General features: G+C 36.3%; 1 protein-coding gene across 4 annotated transcripts in view; it reads left to right on the top strand.

Annotated features, from left to right (window-relative positions):
- The window catches only part of ctnnd2a (catenin (cadherin-associated protein), delta 2a), a 315,486-nt gene that overhangs the window by 229,935 nt on the left and 63,773 nt on the right, over nt 1-21,778 (top strand). For all 4 annotated transcript variants that reach the window (XM_066721567.1, XM_066721557.1, XM_066721537.1 and 1 more), the window contains 2 exons: nt 5,151-5,334; nt 21,061-21,178. In XM_066721567.1, the coding sequence (XP_066577664.1) occupies nt 5,151-5,334; nt 21,061-21,178 (302 nt within the window). The remainder of the gene's footprint in view (nt 1-5,150; nt 5,335-21,060; nt 21,179-21,778) is intronic.

The following is a 21,778-nucleotide window of genomic DNA, read 5'->3' as shown; positions in this document are numbered from 1 at the left end:
GAGATTGCAATTTAAACACTAACAAGTCTACACAAAGGTTGCACAACAGATGTAAAATGTCAGAGAAAATAATATTGATAGCTTTTGAATTGACTGTTTTTGGTACTTTTTACCAGTTTTGTACTTTTCTTTTTTGTACTTTCTTTGTGGCCCAATCACAGATTACAACTCGGTGGTTTACACTACATTTTCCCATATATTGCTACATTTTCTACATTTATTGCTCTCCCACATGAATCTGAGTGCCCAGTCATTCTTACCTCCTGACCCAAATACTATATTTATTTCTTCAGTGGTCTGCATTTCTAAACTTCTTTCTTTTGATGTAGGTACAGAGTTCATGATCTCTATTTTATTAGGAATACATGTTTGTAAAAACTGTTTTTGTTTTGTTGTTTTACTTCTTCTACTTTGATCTAAAGAAGAAACTTTCCTGAAGAAGAAACTTTGTCAATAGAACCCTTTGATATCATACAGTGTACTTTATAGAAAATGAATACATTTTGTATATAATTTAGTAATCTGACCCATTATGTAGTATCTGTTCAAATATTATAAGCAGGAAATGCGCATTCTCGTAAAAAGGGATGAAATCTATTAAAAACATGGACTTTGTGTCCCGTTCAGCAGAGTACTTTTATATCTGAACTCTGAAGCGGAGGGTTGTGGGTTCAGTCCCAGGTGGCGGGCACTGCTGTTGTACCCTTGAGCAAGGCACTTCACCTTGATTGCTCCAGTGAAAACCCAGCTGTATAAATGGGTAATTGTAGGTAAAAATAATGTGTAAGGGTGGATGTCTTCTAAGAAATGTAGTAGTAATAATAATAATAATAATAATAATAATAATAATAATAATATATGCCTTGAAACTATATTTCTGATCCTTTAGAAAAACATGCAAAAGAAATGTCCTTGCCTAGCCTTTGACATTGTATGAATATGAACCATTTTAATCCGTCACCACTTATAAAAGTATGACATCTGTAGTTATTTGACTGTAATGATTTCCCATCAGAAAGGTCAAAGGTGGTCTGCTATTGAGAGCTCAAGGGTTTACAGCCTGTCCATAAACTATTAAAGAAAATGAAACAACGTCCCCACCACCACGTCATTTAGCAATTCTTCGTTTTCCCCATCAGTTTCCACTGTCATTAATCATCAGTTTTATACACAAAATATTGAAAGCAATCAGCGGTAATACTGATTTTGCAGGCTGTGCTGTCTGTTTTCTGATGGAAATGTGATGCTGTTGATCTGAGCAGTACTCTGGGCTTTACTGACTGAGTGACCAAATTGATGGATGACTTATTAACTGGTTTGTTTTTCATTTTCAGAATGTGTCTTATCTAAACAAAACAGGCTTTTTAAACCTATACTTTAGATTACCCACTAATGAGAAGTTTTTTTTTTGTTAGTGTTTTACCTTTAATATGGACACTGTGTATTTCCATGTCTATGACTTTTAGCATTAAATAGGGAGTAAAAGTACGTGAACAGAAGAACAATTCTCAAATCATGTCAAATCTGTTGATTAAAGGCTATTTGGAGCACTTATTGTACCTTCCCACATAATAAAAGATGTGACCTATGAGAAGTAAATTTCAGTAAATGAATGATTAGATTACAAGTAAATATTGATGTTGTGTAATGAGTGGCTTAGAGGAACATTGCATAAAATACTGTTATTAAAAATGCATTAGAGTAAGAATGTATATAAAACTGAAAGAGAGGTAAATATCTTTATGCTATAATGGATGTCTATTATTTGAGGAAAAAAAATAAAAAAAAGTTTTGTTGAGAGATTCTGGTGTTTTCCATCATCATTGGACACCAGTTTCAGACAGTAAATTACTGAATTTGGAACCAAGAAACTTCATACTTCATACCGCATATGGTTACATTTAATATACAGTGTTTTATCTCCATAACATCATAACTATTGAAAAAGTGATCAAACAGTACTTGGGAAAAGTACATTAACAATAGAATACTGAAACATTTTAACAACTGATGTATCTTCATTTATGATATTTTTTTTTTCCTGTATACCTAGATTAGGATGCAATTCTGAATGTAAATTGAAAGTATTGCTTGACTGATTTTAAAAGGCAATTTAGCTGTTGTTACAGAAATTACAGTAATTTTGCTATTAACACATTTATCAGGTGTAATTGAGATGCACTAATGTCTTAAACAAGTATCAAATACATACTTTAAGCAGAGTGAAAATTCAGGGAGAAATAATGATAAGCTTGTTTCATGATTATATTAATGTGATCTAAAGCAAGATTTATTTTTAATTCTTTATATAATGAGGACATTTTCCAAGATGATCTGGCTTTGAATGCACTTTAAAATGCAATGATGTTTTAGTGTTTCACACAAGAGGATGCTGCTGCAGGTGAACTGTAATTTGCATAGTTATATTTGACTATACATTGCATGAAAGCTGAAGTTATTTTGACGATTTGACATATATTACAATGTAAGTATAATGCATATATTTCCTTATCCTAAACATAAAGTGGCCTATTTATTTGCAAACCTAAAAGCTTTATGGTCACCTAACCTGTGTTTGTAGTTGTTCAGATATGAGTTTAGGGAATTAGCTATCCCTTGTGCTGCTGTATTTACTGTTCTGCTTTTAATATAGTCACGTCTAGTTTAATCAAGGGTTCGCTCCCAGGTGGATTTTATTTTTCAAGTCCTTATGCATCCAAAATTACTAAGAAGGATTTACTGCTTACACCTTCTTGTACTTGATATAATTGTGGTCGCTATTATTTATAATCAAAGTATTTGCTTTCTCTTCTATAGGGAGAATGGCAGATATGTTGTTTCAAAATGGTGAGAGGAGGATACTAATAAAGAGCTTTTTTTCAGAGCTTCTCGATTCAGGGATTCTTCACAGTTCAGGTTTTTGATCCAACCAGTAGATCATTCTTTATTTTAAAATATGCACTGCCTCACATTGTATATTAAATTTAAGCTAAGTTCTTATTAGCACTTAAATCTCTCTCAGAGCACCCTCCTCCCTTCTGCAAATGACCGAAACCTTCCAGAGATAGAAGATATATGAAGGTTATGAAATGGTGTCAGCCCACCCCCCACTCCAAAGGTACTACAATCCTGCCTAGCCCTGACCTCTTGTGCTGTCTGTGTATAGGCAATGTAAAGCCATATAGTTTGGCAGTAGCTGGATCAAAGAACTGCACAGAGCTTTTGACAGAGTCCGTATTAGTTTCAGATGGTGATATGATTACTCATTACCAGCTGAATGCACATACAGTACTCCAGTTATGCAAGGACTGGTCAGCTGATCCAGGGAGCTCTGCTATGCACTGCTTTTTTGTTCCAGTGGCAGTAAAAATAACCGCTGCACTTCAATTTTATGGTACAGGGGATATTTAACCAATGGGAGTTGTTTTGTTTGTTTTACTTTATTTTTATTTAGCTTTTTTTAATGAAAGGTCCTTCATTTTCTAGACTTTAATGTATATGACATTTAACAAATTAATCAATGCTGCTCATAATGTATGGTACTGTCTATGATTTATGCATCGTGTTATCCCAACCTTTTCTCAGCAGTAAAAGTGGGTTCTCCCTTCTTTGAATACCTTAAGGCCTCAAGGATTTTCCAATAAAACACATACATTGCACATCCATCGTTTAGGAATTCCTAAACAACTAGATATAAGCGATTTTACACTCTTAAATAACATAGTAATTCCTAGTCAAATTACAGTTACATGTATGTCTGAATCCACTGTTACCAAGGCATCTGGAGCAGTTTAAGTCAATGACAGACTTTAGTCTCTACAAAAATCAAGCCTGTAATATTCCTGACTACAACCATTTTAGTTAAATAGAGTACAAAAACCTTGAAAAATAGAGAAAAATTTGTTGATATCGTTCTTAATCGTTTTGTCACGTACTTGTGAATGTATGAAGGCTTTCTGTGTCTGTTTCTGTGCAGTTCTTGGTTGTGTTTAGAGCCGTCGCTGTTTGTGCCAAACAGATATGTGTGCCCTTGAACTTTGCACACATATTAACCACATTTAGAATAAAAGGAACTTAATTCCCTATTCTGTGCCTCAACGCCATTACTTGTTATCTGAAATCCCCAAGAAATAGCTTTTTTTTCTTTTATATAACTGCAGCTAATCATACCAAAAACCTTTAATAACATCTCCCCTTTTTTTGCTGCTAGGCAATGCAATGTACCAAAATGAAAAAGAGATCTATATCTGGAATATATTCCTAATGCACTTGAAAATATTAAACAGATTAAATAGACTTGATCTCAGTGTTGATTTAGAATTTGCAATACCTTTATTCCCCTGGTAGTGTTCTTCATGCCAATCTTTTTTTTTTTTTTCTTTCTCAGAGTTCAGTAGAATATTATCTTTAGTCCTTTTCAAAACCTTTCAAAATGAAAACTGAAATATTCCAAGCTTTAGGTGACCTTAAATTGATGTGCCTACATTAATGGGGATTAACACATTTTAAATTCTGAAATGTATTTTAAAGCTACCAACTTGTTTATATATATATATATATATATATATACATACATAACTTTATGAATAATGACTAATTTACTGGTGGGTCTGTTTTCTTCGTAGATAGTTATTTCATTCTTTTAATTTTCAGTTATTGTATCGTTACTGTAGCTGTTAATAAAGTGCGAGGGCAGATAGATGGTGTGATTTTCAGGGGCTCTGATTATTCTTAAACAGATGGAGTACCATAAGTAGTGATAAACTGTTAGAAAAATAAACCATATGTGGAATACGTCTGTGAACTCCAAATTCCATAAAAACATAATTTACATATTTAATTTTATATAAAAATATTTGCATGTAGATACTACATATGATATATTAGTTTATATTATATATATATATTCTAATAAAATAACAACATAAAATCTTCCCTCTAATGATAATTGTATCTAGTTGTATTATTATTTTGTGTTAAGTACAAAAGAAGGGTTCTCAATGCCCAAAATTAAAGAGAAACACATTCAAAAGGTTTTTGCACCGTACAGCTGTTACAGGTAACTAAATGTTTCCGTTTCCAGTGTCAGTGTCAGTGCGGCCTGTTTCTCCCCTCCACACGCTCACTGTGATACCTGTATGTGATTTCAGGAGTGCTGTGGAACCTATCCTCATGTGACGCTCTGAAGATGCCCATCATCCAGGATGCCCTTGCAGTGCTGACCAACACCGTGATCATCCCGCACTCGGGCTGGGACACTTCCCCTCACCAGGAGGACCGCAAACTCCACCTGCACTCGTCACAGGTGCTGCGCAACGCCACGGGCTGCCTAAGGTCAGTGACACACTTACAGTCACCCCATTGCCAATTCATGAGTATACCTGAGAGAGTAACACTACTTATTTATAGCAGGCAATGGTCTTTCTCTGTGTTTGCCCCATGTTGCCTTCATGCTCTGCAGCTTCTCTAGTTTATTTGTGTTTGTATTGTAAATGTGTTCACTACAACATCCCACGTGTTGCATTCCTCCCCTGAGATTTACAACGCCTATACTGTTACTTTCAAAGCATACGTATACGACACAAAGATACTGTAAAAGGTTTAGGTGGGTGTAAAGCTCTTAAAAGTGCCATAAAAGACCCACCTAATCAAATTGTGTTGCTATCTGGATATCAGTGCCACACTACAGATATTTAGAATGCAAAGTCAAATTGCTAGTTAGTTCATAGTTGCATTATTAAAAAGAGTAGATATTTGCATCAGGGAATATATATTATATTACAAAATCACGAAAAACTAGAGTGCAAGCTGTTCATATGCTATTCCGCTTTCTGTGTTTTCTGTTATGCTGAAGGAAGTTATGCCAGCAAAACAAAACTGTAATAAACTTTAATATGAATGAATTGTGCAGGCTTAGTAAGATATCACCACTGGCTAAAAATCTTTCCTGACTGTAGAATATGTCATCTACCACTGGCACCCAAGTTGTCATTTATTCAAAGGCTATTCAACTCCTTATGTCTTAAGGAAAAAAATCTATTAAGACTGTACTTTCCAGAGACCCTTTAGAGCAGTTCTTATAATGGGAAAGCTGCATTTTCATGGCTCATTTCAAGTCACTGTTGTATTGTTAGTCACAGTTCCTGCACCAGAGAATTGGCGTTTAAGTTGAATGACATCCATTAAAAAAGGAGTCCAAACGGACAATATTTCACACAATACAAGCAACCCTAACAGTTAGTTGACTTTACAAATTGGACATATAATCAGTGGGTGAAAGGAAATGTAATAAAATAATGGAAAACCAAACTGTTATCATTCTTCTAGTGCTGTCTACATCCCCTTAATTCAAACACTCTCATGAGACTAGTAGTTGTCTCCTCAATGCATGAGCTTGATAACTTCCCCATTCTGAGCTTTGATGAGTAAAGCTTTAGCCAATATAACGTACTCATTATTATTATTATTATTATTATTATTATTATTATTTGTAGACACATCAGTTATACAGCTACTGTAGTTAATTTCTTATAATCATCAACACGACCAGCCTATATCAATCCAGTGCTGAATGAAGGAAGTTATTGAATGGATCCAAAGAGATTAAACGAGTCCTAGAAGATGAGCACACAAAAGATGGGAAGATTAAATAATAAACTTTGTAGATGTGACATGGAAAAGGGAAGCTATAGATCGAAGCAAGTGGAAATATTTTATATAAAATTAAACTTCTGAGAACTTGATATTTACATATACATATGTAAATATAGACATATATTTAATATTTTACTCTTATGTTGGAAAAACATTTAAAAATGTATTAAGTGGTTACAATTATAGATATTATTAGATGCAATTGAATTGTCCCAGAGATTGATACACTGAAAAATGAAGTGTCAGACATATGGAATAAAATTTTAAACACTACTTTTAAATTCATAATATCAATATGATGTACATGTCATCGAACATATGTTGTACATTTTGACAGCATTTCCATCTTCCATCTAAAAGCTCAATTGAAGGTGTATCTGGATAGGGCAACTCTCTGGCACTAACAGCACCAAATCATCTCACCCTTCAGAGAATATCATAAAAAAAATTGTCACTGAGAGGATTTACATGAAAATCTGTAAAATGCATAATTCATTAAATCTTTTTTAATGGCATTTGTATGCAATTTGAAGACCTTTTTCATAATAATGTGTGTTTTTCTGCTCAGGGTCGTCATTTCACTAAAAGCTTGGGGGCGGTAAAAATACATGCAGAGAGGCCTTCTAAAGTATGTCTTGCAGGGAGTGGGGGGAGTATTCTTCTAAATACTATAAAACGTTGACCATTTTCTATTTGAAGCTGTGACATATATTTAGTTTGTCATGTCGGTGTGGTGTCAAGGTATTCCGTTTCATTTAGAAACATAAAAATAAAGACAGTTCAATATCCGGTGACAGTACATGGATGCTTTTGTCCTGTATAGCACTGTTACTCCAGTTTTTCTCCTAACATGGCTGGATTCAATACTATGTAGACTGTAGATTATTTGCTCATGGGGTTTGTCTTTAGCAGGACGCCTCATTACACAATGAATGAAAGAATATTGTTTTTGTCATGTCTATCTGAGAGTGCAGCACCAAAATTGGGCATTCTTTGTCACTTATGAGGATTTAATGAGAAAACATTGAATCACATGCCAGTATATCTTCCACTCTACACAGCCTACAGCTTTGTCAAAAAAATCATCTAAGGCTTTGGAGATTAATGGAAATGCCAGTTTATTAGAAACGGCATATTGTTTGATGTCTATGATGCTTAACTTTAGCACCACCCCTAACCTTACACAATTCACACATCGATTATTACTCTGCCTGCCCATTACATTTTACATTATATGAAGGATGGTTAAACTCAGTAATGTAGAAAAGGGATTAATGAAAAAACATTGCTAAACCTACTGTTCTGTGTACTGATTATAGTGAACAGAGGTGAATCAAATTGAGGTGCTGCAAGATAAAAAATCCAATCATTATATTCAGAATTATATTTAAGCATTATTTAAATTCAGATGACATTTGCTGGTTTAAAGTACAATTTGTTTAGAATTAACCACAGAAATCTCAGATTTCCATTTACCCCCACCACCTCTTGATTCTCTTTTGAGCTATGCAAGAGAAAGCTCAGACATATTTCTGCTCATAGAAACAGAACTATATATCTACATTTTGGTATATGATATTTGGTAGTGTAGTTCCCCTCATTCTTTGAATTCAGAACATACTTAGGGCCCATCAAAAGTCAGTGAAGCAGTATGTTTTGCAATTGAACCTGGGCACGACTTCTATAAATAAATTCCAAGAGCAGAAATTGTAGAAATTCAACTTATACTCTGTTGCTTTTTATTCAAAGTAAATTGTTGAATATTTACAGGCCAATTATCACCTCATACACCTCACTTTGTTTCACTTAAAACTTTCATTCCCAAAGAGCAATAGATTGGTCATTGCCACTGTGAATTGGGAACAAGCACTTTTTGTATTTAGTTTTGTAAGTGAAGATGTTACATACTATGGTTTTGACTATATGTTTAAATTAAATTTATCTCAAGAAATAAATGGGAAGTTCACCTGCCATCCAACACTTATTTTTAATCGAACACAGTCAGAAAACAATTTGCAGAGCAGAACTAATTTTGGCAGTCAGTAAAGATTCCTATGTGGATGCCAGGCTATCAGTCCTACAGGAAATGTATAGGAAAAACACCCCAAGAACAAGCAGGAACTAAAGACAGCTGCAGTGCAGGCCTGGCAGAGCATCACCAGGGAAGAAACCGAGCATCTGCTGATGTCTATGGGTTCCAGACTTCAGGCAGTCATTGACTGCAAAGGATTTGCAACCAAGTATTGAAACTCACAATTGAATTCATGATTATGTTAGTTTGTCCAAATAATTCTGAGCCCCTAAAATTGGGGGGACCACATATAAAAATGTTCACCCAATTTGGATATAACTACCCTCAAATTAAAGAAGCAAGTCTACACTTAAAGCACATATTGATTGTTTCATTTCAAATAGACTGTGGTGGCATACAGAGACAAAAAGATTACAATTGCGTCACTGTCCAAATATTTGAATTCTGACATACTGGATTTGAATTCAGAGAAGGGGTCTCTGACCTAAAACTATTTTAGAGCAATATGTCATAAAGACAAATATACAGTTCACAGGAGTCTAGGAAATTTAAACATTTAATCCATATTGGGTCTCAAAGAACTGAGCATTTGATTAGAGGATAGTTCTAGAAAGCACTGTGTATCTCTAAGGGTATAATCTTAAAACATAACTTGTGACAGCCCTGGGATAGATCGGTATAGAGAATGGCAAGGTTGATGAATGGCATTGTCATTGCTTCTCTTGAGCAGGAATGAGCCTTGTAAAGATGTTAAAAACTTGTCAGCAGGCTAAGTGTGTGGATGCCAGTATCTGACCCCAACTGGTATTTCAGATATCCATTACCAGATGGATCTAGAAGGGCTATTACTCCTGCGCAGAACATCATCTCGTGTAGCAGTTTCGCAGAGAATCAGAGGAATTTGAAGACCACTGAAGAAAACAAATATCAGTTACAGAGATGCAATGTGAGATGAATGTCTTATACAGCAGGTTTTCACAGAAGAAGGTTAATCATTACTGGGGTGAATTGCCTCTTTCTCTGTGAAGATGTGCTGATGCTCACAATCATGAATACACGCAACACTGGAATACAAACCTGTTGCTGTTGTATAGCAGTGAAACTAAATTAAATTGAATATTATGTAGTAACAATGGCATTACGAGATCCAGAGGGTACATGATGCTGATGAAATACATATCTTCCTGAAACAGTCACTGTCTGTTCATTTCATTTGTTCGTCACCTGTTAGCGGATGGTTAATGCAAAAAGCCAGAAAGTGCAGGTTCTTCTTTTGTGCTTGAAAGAGGAAAATGGAGAAATATATTTATATGGAAGAATACAAACAAACAAACAAATAAAACTATTCAGAGGCTGGGATTCACTGGTTTCTTTACTGAAATGAACAGGGATACAAATCTGGTTCAGCTGAAATAAACCAAAGCAACCTAAGTAGAAAATGGCTGTGCCTGGCGCAAGAGAAAGGATCAGAAATTTAATTAAAGGCAATGGATAAGCAGCTTGATAATACCTTATCCAGCAACGGGAAGATTTACACAGATAGGCTTCCCTAAAGCCAGTTGCTATGAGCAAGGATTTATTTTCAGTGAATCCATTACTTCAAACTGCCTTTCTTTTGTTACACTAGTTCAGCTCCAGCTTGTTAGCTAATGGCAATATATTCGATTTTTCTTATTTTTGATTAATTCACAATAGTTTATTCTAATATTGTTTGCATAATTTTCTAAGAATGTCAGTATAACTCTGTTTTGTTTTTTGTTTACAATGTCAGGGAAATGGCAAGTGTCTAAGTATGGCATCTGTTATGGTGTGAAAATCAGAGGAATGCATTATCGGGGACAGTGTGAAATAGAGATAGTAATGACATTCTGTAAATATGAATCGAGATTGACTTTAGCCAAACCAAATTTGATTAGATTTGGCCATAATGGTCCAGAATGTCATATATGGTCTGCAAAACATTCAACAGGGCTTTTTAAGTTCTCATCCATGTAACACACATTCATAAAGTAAATTTAATTAACCAGAGGAGTATTACAGATCTTTATTATGGGTCTGTATCAGCAGTAGATACTTGTTGTAAATTGGACTTTCACACAAGCTTCTACAGTATCCACACTTTGACACAAATGGCAAGAAATAAACTTGTACCCAAATGCAATTTATTTTAGTACCAGAATCTCCTTTTTCCTACATATGAATTCAAATGTGATTGGATACAAGGTTATCATTGTGCGATTTGCAGGTAGGTCAAAGATTTGATTAGTCATAAAATCCTAAATAACTTCTGCCAAAGAAAGTGTTTTAATGAAATAACAAATGATTTCAATTACTTAGGGTACTTCCAAAGAAAAGAAAAAAGAAAAACATCCTCAATTGGAAGTTATGGTTGATTTAATTTTGTGTTAATTGTATTCAATAAGTAATTAACTAACAAAGTATGCTAATTGATTTGATCAAATTTATTGAGAGTGACAGAAAATAAATTAGTCACATATGCAATAAAGAAGCATGAGGCTCATTAACTGCTCAAGGTTAGCTGTAACCTGCTTGGAAACGAGAAGCAATGCAAATGAATTGATGCCATACGATCCGCCCAGATTTCGATGGGAAAAAGTGTTTGTTGGTTATAAATCATGTCATGGCCTACAGGTTACTTGAGCGTGAATCTGGGTTTTATTGTTGGGATATTACGAACTTTATGATGGGAGCACATTACAACAAGAATTGTGCTGCCAACAATTAGCAACCAATATGCTTTTTAATGTATTACTTTCCCAGCTGATTACAATTGTTTTCTTGAAGAAAGCATACAAATGAATGAGTACGAGACATCTTATATAAAGGGACATTGTCACCAAGAAACATTACATTTTCTTTCTTCCCCCTGCATTGTATTGAAACCAAAATACTTTATGAAGGGTGTCAAGGGAAAGCAGTCCGCAAGATTTTTGCTATGTCAGCAGCCAGTTATTATTCTCGCTTTCTACAGGGTTTATTAAATAATTTTATAGTTTTGGAATATTGACAAAGCGTTTTTGATTATTGAGCAAGCACTGTCAGTAAATTGGCACTCCATCAAAATGATGGCCAAATAAATCAAGTGCTACAATATTGTAATTACAACACATGTTCCCGGTTTTGATATCTGAGCTCCTCTGTGCACAAGGAGAATGGCTGTCTGTGAAGAATAATGAAATCTTAACTAATACATTGCTTGTCCGTTTCATGTTAGATGATGCATTTTCAAGACTCGCAAAACAGGATGTAGAGCCAATCTCTGGTGTATTTCCCATGATTAGGAATGCACCACCTGCCGTTGCTTTATTAAATCATGAGCATCCTCGTTTTTAGGAATGCACAATTGTACCTGCCTTGAGAAACTTGATTAATGAATGAGTACCGCAGTCTGCTGTAGCCTCCCATTTGCCACAGATAAAGGTTTTAAGGACAGATCCTGGAGCAAACACACACTTTTAATTGGATTCTCATGAAAGTCCTCACTATTGCGACGCTAAACAGACAAATCTGCTGAGTTATAATAGGTTCCGTTTATGAAAGAAGTAAGCCTTGGAATCCCCACTCTCAGCATGCTAATGTATCCGTTTCATGGGTCATTAAAGGAAAAAAAAACATTCACCAAATGCTAGATGCCTGGAAAATGACAGTGCTTCTCAAACACCACCTGCTGCACTGTTGCCACTTGTAACTCTGCATGTAGCCTTGATTCTTCCTTGTCATGATAACCATGGCCAAGAGAATCCAGCAGCCAATCTCTGCTGCTCCACAGGGGGCCTGGCAAGGATTTTTTTTCCCTTTCTTACAATAAAGACACATTTTCTATCAAGTTGGCCACCTTATTCTGTGATTAAATTCTGTCTCTGGGGCTTTAATGTTTAATAGAAGACATGCTTTCTTAAAGGAATATTTATTTTCTCAAAAGTATTACCGAACATCAACAGACAAGCTAAAATGATAGCTTTATTTCATGAACACTATCACTTTTTTAATTAAATATATGTATGTGTGTATTACCTATTGATTTATATAGTTCAGCAATATCTTTAATAAGCATTTGTTAAACCAACTATATTTGTAGCTGAATATATTTTTTTAACTTTGTTTATTTACTCTGTAAGGCTGGACGTGTTAAAAGTGTGGTTGAGCTGTGGATCAGGCCATTTTCTTTGCTGGTTCAACTAGCATTCCTGCTCCAGAGACCAGGCTGTTTAAGTGACAATTGCTATCAAATGTGCAGGATAGAGAATTTACATAACCTTGTTACAGTGTGTTCCCAGAAGAGAAGGCTATGCATGCTTTTCATTCTTCACACAATAAAACCCAGTGATAAGGCTGCCACTAATTCCAACATGTTTATAATACTAATTGTAAACTATTATAAAAAGAAACAACAATGCTATAAAGCACAATTTTCCAAATATGTTAATATGGATTAGTGGGCTGATTAGTATTTATTCATTTCAGTATTGGGATCAAGTAAATAGGGAGATTGAAATAGTGATGAGAATTGTAACGTAGATTTATTGCATCATTAGGGACTTCCCAGAAGGCAAAGGAGACACAGAAAGTATCATTCCAGTACCATTTGGCTTAGTTACATTCTCTCTTTTAAATGAGAGTATTTCTCCCTAGCTTGCTTTTGCAGAAGAGTGCTAAGAAGAAATAATGGTTTTATAGATCATTATACTAAAGGTCAATAAAAACTTCAGTGTTACTAGAAACCTAAAGTCTTCATTACATTTATTTCAGACATCAGGGTTAAGGGGAACACTGCAAATAAAGGTTACAATAATGTCAGATAGTCCACTAAGACTGGGATTTCCCAAGGGGTGGCGAATGATCGGCTGAGGTCTGGCAGGCCCGGGAAGGCTCAGACTCCACTAGGGTATCATCGGCTCGCTGTGCAGCAGTGACCCCTGTGGCGTGCCAGGTACCTGTTAGCCTGCAGTAAAAGTTGCACACCTACAACCTGCTGTTCGTAAGACTGATTTGCTCTCATGCTGGAACAAAGGTCAGAGTGGGAAACTAAGCTGATGAATATTCAGTCATTCCAAATTGTAAAGTGATTGAGGAATAAAAACTACTGATTCCATTTATAATGGGCCATATATAGAGATTACTTTCAAATCTTCATAGCTTTATTTTTCCATGTTTTGCTTGCATTCTGAGAATCTTGCCTATAATGCAGTTCTGGCATTATTGTGGATGGCATTCAAATATATACAACAGGTACTCACTCAAACAATTCACCAAGTTCTTGTCAAAAAAGGCAATAGATGAAGTATAGGTTGACTTCACTGTAATGAAGATGTAAACTCTTAACCCCACCCCCCTTACATCGTTATGTTGTGGATGTGATGGAAACATGTCTGCTGGTGGCTCTGACCATCTCATGGGCTTCTCCAGCCACAGCAGCTGGTTCTGGTGGCTCCGGCCACAGCGGTGATTCCTCCAACCACCACACTGGAGCCTCCATTTCAGCGCCTGCTCTGGCTCAGGTGTTTGGGCCATGGCAGCACCAGCACCTCTTGTGGCATTGGCAGCTCTAGTCATAGTGTTGGCCCTTCTGGATATGGCAGCTCTTCCTGTGGACATAGCTGCTACTCTGGGCTGAACCGCTCCCCTCCAGGGCAGATCTTCTTCTCTAGTGTGTCATCTGGCAACTCATCGTCCGATTCCAAGTCAGCCTCTGGGAACTTGAGCAACTCTGGGATCATCAGCAGCTCCTTCTGAGGCTCTGGGGGCACTAGTGGCTAATTCCGCATTGTCTTTTCTTTTCTTTTACTTTTTCACTCATGTGGGGACTTCTGAGGCCTTAGGCCTTGCCGTCTTCAGCTGCCCTTCTGTGCATGGCATTGGATATAGAGCTTCTCTAAAGCACCCAGCAGGGCACTGTGTTGGAGGAGACCTGGGGGTGCATGTCTTCAGCTCTCTGGGACACGGGTCACAGATGAAGACTTTGAAAGCATCCAACAAATGTAAGCACCTGGAGTTTGCTAAATGGCATTGGCACTTGGATTGGAACCGGGTGCTATGGTCAGATGAAAAGAAAATAGAGCTCTTTGGCCACACATGTCAGTAGTGGGTTTGACATTGAAAGAAGAATGCATGTGCACAAAAGAACCTATTACCTACAGTAAAATATGGTTTTGGATGTTTAATGTGAAGGGATCTTCTGTTTCTGCTGGTCATGGGGCCCTCAACAGCATCATGAACTGTACCAAGTACCAGGACATTTTATCCAAAAACCTGGTTGCCTCTGCCAGGAGACTGAAACTTGGCCACAAGTGGATCTTCCAGCAAGACAATCACCACAAGCACACATCAAAATCCACAAATAAATGGTTAATGGTTAATGACCAAACAATCAACATCATCATCATCTCAGTATCCAGACTTGAATCCCATTGAAAACCTTTGGTTTGAATTGATAAGGGCAGTCCATGAACGCAGATTGAAGGATACAAAGGATCTGGAAAGATTCTGTATGGAGGAATGATCTAAGATCCATTCCTGTTCTGCAATCTCAGTGCTGTTATCCGTGCAAGGGGAAGGTGCAGAAGGTACTGAAAATAAGGCTGCCGATAATTGTGTAACTTATAATTTGAGAAATATGTAGTTTTGGTTGATTACCTTGAATCATTAATAAAGTACAATACATTCCACAGGTTAAAAAATCACAGTTTAACTAGTTACTTGCGTTGTTTATGTTATACAGCCTTTTTTGCTCATCCTTATGAATGGTGACAATAATCTTGTAGGTGACTGTATATAAATATATGTACAAATTTATTACATTATCTGATACTGATACATGTAAATTCACATAAGTTTAATAGCAAATATAAGTGGTGGATGTTATGCCTTTTACTGCCAGTTTCTGTCCTTTTGCATTTCTATGAGACAAACACTCCTTTATCATGAATGCCCCCATCTTCCACATTGTCTCAGAAGACGAATCTGTCTATATGACATTTGTGATAAAGAAGAGAGTACCAGTATATAAAACTGTCCCTCACTGTAGGTGTGTGTGTTGTACTTTACATCAAAGACAAAGGAAATTACATTGAGCCACACTTTGTTTACAAAGGCATTATAAACTGCAAAGTGCAATACCAAAATTGGATATCAATAATCTCTCCATCCTAGCGTCAGAAACTCGAGGATAGACAGAAAATACAAAATGCAGCAAATCAAAGGAACTGCTGGGGTATATCTGAGCTGGCATTGTCAATAAACTTTTAGTTTTTGCCTCAGTGGTACAATTAGAGATACTCAAAGTTGAAATTCATTATCCTGGTTTCAAGTGAGAAATGTGATTCATCTGAGGTGCACATATGGAATAAAATCAATTAACTTAAGCACTTTATTTAAAAAAAAAAAAAAATCCTTCCAGTATTTTGATGTGTTAGTTGCATGTGTGCAATCCTAGTTAAGAGATATGCATTTGGAAAGGTGTTCCCATGTTGAACTGTTTGTGTAGCCTTTTTGAAAAAGATTTGAATAAGATATACTCTTTTTCCTAAGCAAATCTACTTTTTTTTCTTATGGTCTCTGGGGAATGAGTTAAAATTAGCTTTCTCCAGAGAACGATATAAAATTATCTCTCTGTGACATTATCAGGATCGTTGTGGGCTTCACACTTGAAAGTTGAAAGATATTAAATGTATGAACTCAGTCAATGTGCAGCAGCCTGACTTCCCACGGGTGAAGAGGCTCTTCTAGCTATAAGTAGTGGTCCCTGAAACTCAATGTATAATAGTCTGCCTTTAATACAGTATCAGCACTGCCTCTGTTACAGATGATGCAATTCCTTTTGTGTGTCTGTCTCTTGAGGATGCCTGCTTTGTGTAGAGGAGTTTCACAAAAAGTAACACTGCAGGTGTAGATTTTTCCAGGAAGCTTGAAATCTCATAGAAAGGTTTAAAAATATTTCAGCAGGTATTGCTATAAAGAGCTTATCGCTTAACAACTGTACACAACTAAAGAGAACTGAGGTTTTTTTTTTTTAAGAATAACAATAAAGGTTGGGAAAATCTTCCTGTTTTGTTTGAGATAAATCCTCGGTTTGTGCAAGTTAACGCTGAAAGACTTTGAAGTTGTGGAGAAGGGTGGGATCACAGTGCAGTGCTATATCAGGACATTTCACAGGAGCTTTTATGTAAGATTTTTCAGCAGTACCAAAGGAAAATATGAGCATAAGCAGAGGCAGGAACACAAGAGGCACATTTGCATTTTTTTTTCCCTTCTGACTTAAGCCTGCTGTATGTGTGTTAGATGTACAAAGAAAGGAAACGCAAAAGAGTGAATCAATAGGTATTATAAATGAGCAATGCACGTGTAGGACAGTGCATGTCAGTCAGGCGTCTTACACTTTGTTAAAGATAGAAGCAGTTTTTTTGTGACACAAATGTAGTCGTTCATTCTTTGGCCCACAGATCCAAAGACAAAACCCAGAATGTTGGTAGGTACTTGGGTGGGTTGGCTGAACATAGTCACAAAGCAGGAATGTAATCATTCAGGGGAAATGTTTTCTTGTTGATTTGTCAAGTACTGTACTGGCCAATCAAACTAGTATTGATTGCTCTAAAAGCATTAAAGGGGAGTTATACTTCCAGTGTTTCTTACTTCGTAGCTAAAGCATCCAATAGAGTCCTCTCTGCCAATGTTGTGTCTCATTCCTATTAAGCAAGATACTCGTGCTTGACACTTTTGAGTCTGTGAACTCTTCCAGTTGTGTTTCTAGTGTTTCTGTGTGCAATCTCACCATATATTATTACCAGCATATAAATGTTATTATTCAATTTCTTATACAGGGTAACTTACAATTGTTACAGTATATCATATTATTTTTAAATTTTACCCATTTATACAGCTGGACATTTACTGGAGCAATCTAGGTAAAGTGCCTTGCTCAATGGTACAACAGCAGTGCCCCCCACCTGGGATTAATCCCACAACCCTCCACTCCAGTGTCCAGAGCCCTAACCACTAATCCACACTGCCGCCCAATTGGAAAGTAAAAATAATCAGGTCATTAATATGCCTTGAATATGCCATTTTCAGCATTTAATAATCCACACATAGTGCCCAATATACAGTTCTGGAAAAAAATAAGAGACCCCTTAACATTGATTTCTGAACTGAACTTGAATTTTTTTCCAGAGCTGTATATGTTTAGGTATTCAAGATAGAGTAAAGTATGTACAGGATGTATTATCATGCTGGTGAAATTCTTTGTTCCAGCAAGTGACGTATATAGATAAGATTAGGGGCCGGATTAAATCAAAACTTTGACCCACCCGCTAATAGAGAACTACAGAACTATACTCAGTTGTGGCTTCATTTTTAGTAAGATGCCACTTTCTTCTAATCATAAATGTAACCGCAATGATGTACAGGTTTGTAGTTTGCTATTAGCGGGAGGGTCAAAGTTTTGATTTTATCCGCCCCTAGATCTAGCCTTACCAGTCATGTCTCTTATTTTTATTAGTTTATTAGTTTATTTATTTATTTCCAGCCACTTGAATTAGTTCTGGTTAGTACTATTTCAAAATCCATGCTTAGTTTGTTCTTGACGGATTCTTGAAAAACTTTACAGCAAGTCTGCACTTAACTAGGCATGCTCCGTGCTAATTATGTGCATTAGTTCTGCTTTGCTGATATGCATTATGGGATTTATCCTCGTTTTTCCAAGTGTGTTATCAGTTACGCTTATATTTACTGTTCTATGTATTTAGGTTGATTTAAATGAACTGTTGGGCAAACAAGTAATTTTCAAATAAAGCCTTAATCTGTCAACGCTGCTGAAGCACAGGAGGCCGTGATCAACTCAAATATTGCTTATTTTCTTAGAGGGAGAAAACATGGTATTTTAATTATATTAAAGTCTGCTGTTCATATAATGGAGATAAATGTTTTAAAATGCAACTGCAATATGCAGATGACATGTAAAGGACACCCCAGTTGCATGTCATTAGCCAGTGTGCACTAACAGTGTATTCTCAAAATGTAAATGCAAGCATTAGCGCTTACATTACTGGATGCCATTGACCTAGATTCTCCCTGGCAAAGCATATTAAAAATAGGCAGCCGGAGCCAGTAAGGCATGTTCATGGTCAGTGGTAGTGATGCAATGAGAGTAAGCAGCTTAAGGAACAACATTCAGAAGACCAGAATCGATGTTAAGGAAAACAGAAAGAAAGAGACTGTGTCGATGTACAGAAATCTCGCAAAAGGTCAGGGTAAAGAAAGATGCAGATATTGAAATCCAGACTTTGTATTCTGACTGTTGTCTTCCTAGAAGGTGGAATAATTGTTAGCATTATTGTTTAGCATGTACATAAATTAAATGGAGACCTAAAATAATTCACCAAAAATGCAATTAGGGCTCTAATTAGGCTTGTCATTTCCTGGCTGCACTTCCTAAGTGTGGCTCACTAAACTCAACAGCAGTGCTGACTTGAGTGTTGAAATACATATTCTTTATTTTCCTCAGAAGAAGTTCATTGATCATGTGTGTGTTGAAAACAACAATAATAAGCTCAGCATTGTCCTCTGCTATTTCTCTTCTTTCATCCCAGGTAGTACACTAAAGCCATTGTCGAACAGAGAATCGCCAATTACTCAGTACTGATTAACATATCCCCTAATGGGAATAACAATTAACAAACATAAGAGTTCAGATGTGCAGAAATGAGTCCTCAGCAAATGGCGTCTGCTTTAGCTGTAGTGTTTTCAACAGTGCGATACCTAACTACAAATGACAAGGCAAGACCACACTTAAGAAATAAGCCTTGTTGACAGCATTTGTCATTTGCTTGTGATCAAACAACCTTTGAGAATACATACATGGGGTAAGTGTCAGCATGCATTACACCACAAACGCATAATTGTCCTTTACTCGTGCCAACATATTTTGAGACTTTCTTCTTTTGTATGCATGTGGTAATGAATTGAATGCAACAATTGGATCTGTATATAGCCTTCAAAGCGAATTGATGTTCAAGGATTTTGCAATGAAGAGAAAGGGGGGGGAAAAATATTTTGTACTGGATTATATTGTGTATATATTGTTTAAAACAGTTTCATTATACCAGTCTAAAATTGTTATACATATAGACATAAGCAACCAGACATTCAATTTTCCACTGCTTTATGTTTCCACAATGATTGTCCTTAGATATGGCATTCTGACATATTCAGCTATTGAAGTTTTCAGCCACATCTTATTAGGGAGTTGAGAGCTTCAATTACTGAGCTGTAAGTAGGACAGTTGTCCTCAAAATGTTTTCTCTTTGTATGGTCTATTTTAGAACAGAAACAAAATTTCAGAAGCATCATTCATCTGAATTGGGAAAGCTTCTGATTTGAATGAGTTCTGGGTCAAAATGTAACATTTCAAATAAATGCCATTGGGACAAGCTCTCTGTTCAAAGCAAAGAAAGGAAGCAAATTAATCATTATCTGGGATACTACATTTTTATTACACACACATTTGTGTATGTTGAAAAGTATTTGTCTAGTTAATATGCTAAACTACTTTTTTTATTTTATTTTGGCCAATCACATATAAACACATGATATAATTTACATAGACAATATATGGTGTCACAACTTAATCAAGTATTAGTAGTATGTGTCACATGCAATAAGTGAAATCATAGTATGTTGTGATAGGGAGAAATTTACTAGGCGGACAAGGAACAGCTATAAAGAAGTGCTCTGGAGATGGCTATTTGGGACAACACATCTAAAGTTTGTCTAAAGAGCATGCTATCATATAGAAGATTAGTCCCTTTGCTTTCTGAGCAACTGCATGACATCATTGAGGTTACTAAGGTACCCCAAACTTTATTAAAGACTTTTCCTTTGTCTTCTATTCTCTATATGGCCTTGGATGAAAATGTTTTTCTAAAAATCAGCTACACAGAACTACTGCACCTGGGCTCTTCAGAGCAATACACAAGGCAAACATTCATATGGGTTAAACAATCTTTCTGCAAAAATGGTGCAATTAGAATATTTTTGGCATCTCGACAGGGCACAGTCCCGCATCAGTTGACTTATAACTGAATTTAGTATGCAGCTCACAACTATGGGTGTCAGGACAGCTGCATATAATTTACCTTTAAAAACATTCTTCATTTTTTCAGAAAGAATGACAAATTTGTGTTTTGAAAATGTGTAAGTATGTTCATATGTATGTAATTTTGAATTCAGGCTTCAGCTGTAAGGCTGTCTAATTGTGTGTCCATTGTGATCTAGCTTTTCCTCCACCTGCCCCCTGTCATGCTAAAGGTAAGGATTTTATACCGTTAAAGGCACTGACCCTGCTGTTGGTTGTGTTGCAGAAATGTCAGCTCTGCAGGAGAGGAGGCACGCAGGAGAATGAGGGAGTGCGAAGGACTCACTGATGCGTTGCTCTACGTGATCCAGACTGCTCTGGGGAGCAGTGAGATTGATAGCAAGGTTTGACTTTGTATTTCCTTTTCTTCTCCTATTACTGGGTTGCCATAAAGCACCGCTGTAAAGCAGCAGAGTGGGGGGCCCTAAAAAACAAATAAACAGCTTTGTGGATGGTTGCACTTTCAAGGTTGCTACAGCCATGTTCTCTAAAATGGCATCCTTTAATCATGATTTAACAGCCACACTCCTTACCGTCTCTCTCTGAAATAATACGAATGCAGTTGAATTTTCATAATAATGAGAATTGAGTGCTTTGGTGGATGGTCGCAAAGTCTCCACAGGCACCGTGCCAATGGTCATTTTCCAAAAGTCATTAACAGAGATTCCATGGAGTGCAATCTTTCATCATTTGTATGCTGTCTTAGTGGAATTATATTCTGCTTTGCCACCATAGATATTCTGCTATTTGTGTGTTATTGAAGGAGTCTGGTTTAGCATTCCTCAATAGAGAAAACATTAAAGATTGTAAATGAAAGAGTCACAGCAGAGGGTAATATTCTGTATGAATTATGGTGCAGATAATTCAAGTATATTGAAGTCCTATTCAAGGCAGAGCCTTTGTCTTTTTATGATAAGCACCAGTTCAGTGGATGTGTCCTCATA

This window comes from Amia ocellicauda, chromosome 2, assembly GCF_036373705.1.
Source record: "Amia ocellicauda isolate fAmiCal2 chromosome 2, fAmiCal2.hap1, whole genome shotgun sequence".
NCBI classification, from domain to species: Eukaryota; Metazoa; Chordata; class Actinopteri; order Amiiformes; family Amiidae; genus Amia; species Amia ocellicauda.
This window is presented reverse-complemented; position numbering and strand designations above follow the sequence as displayed.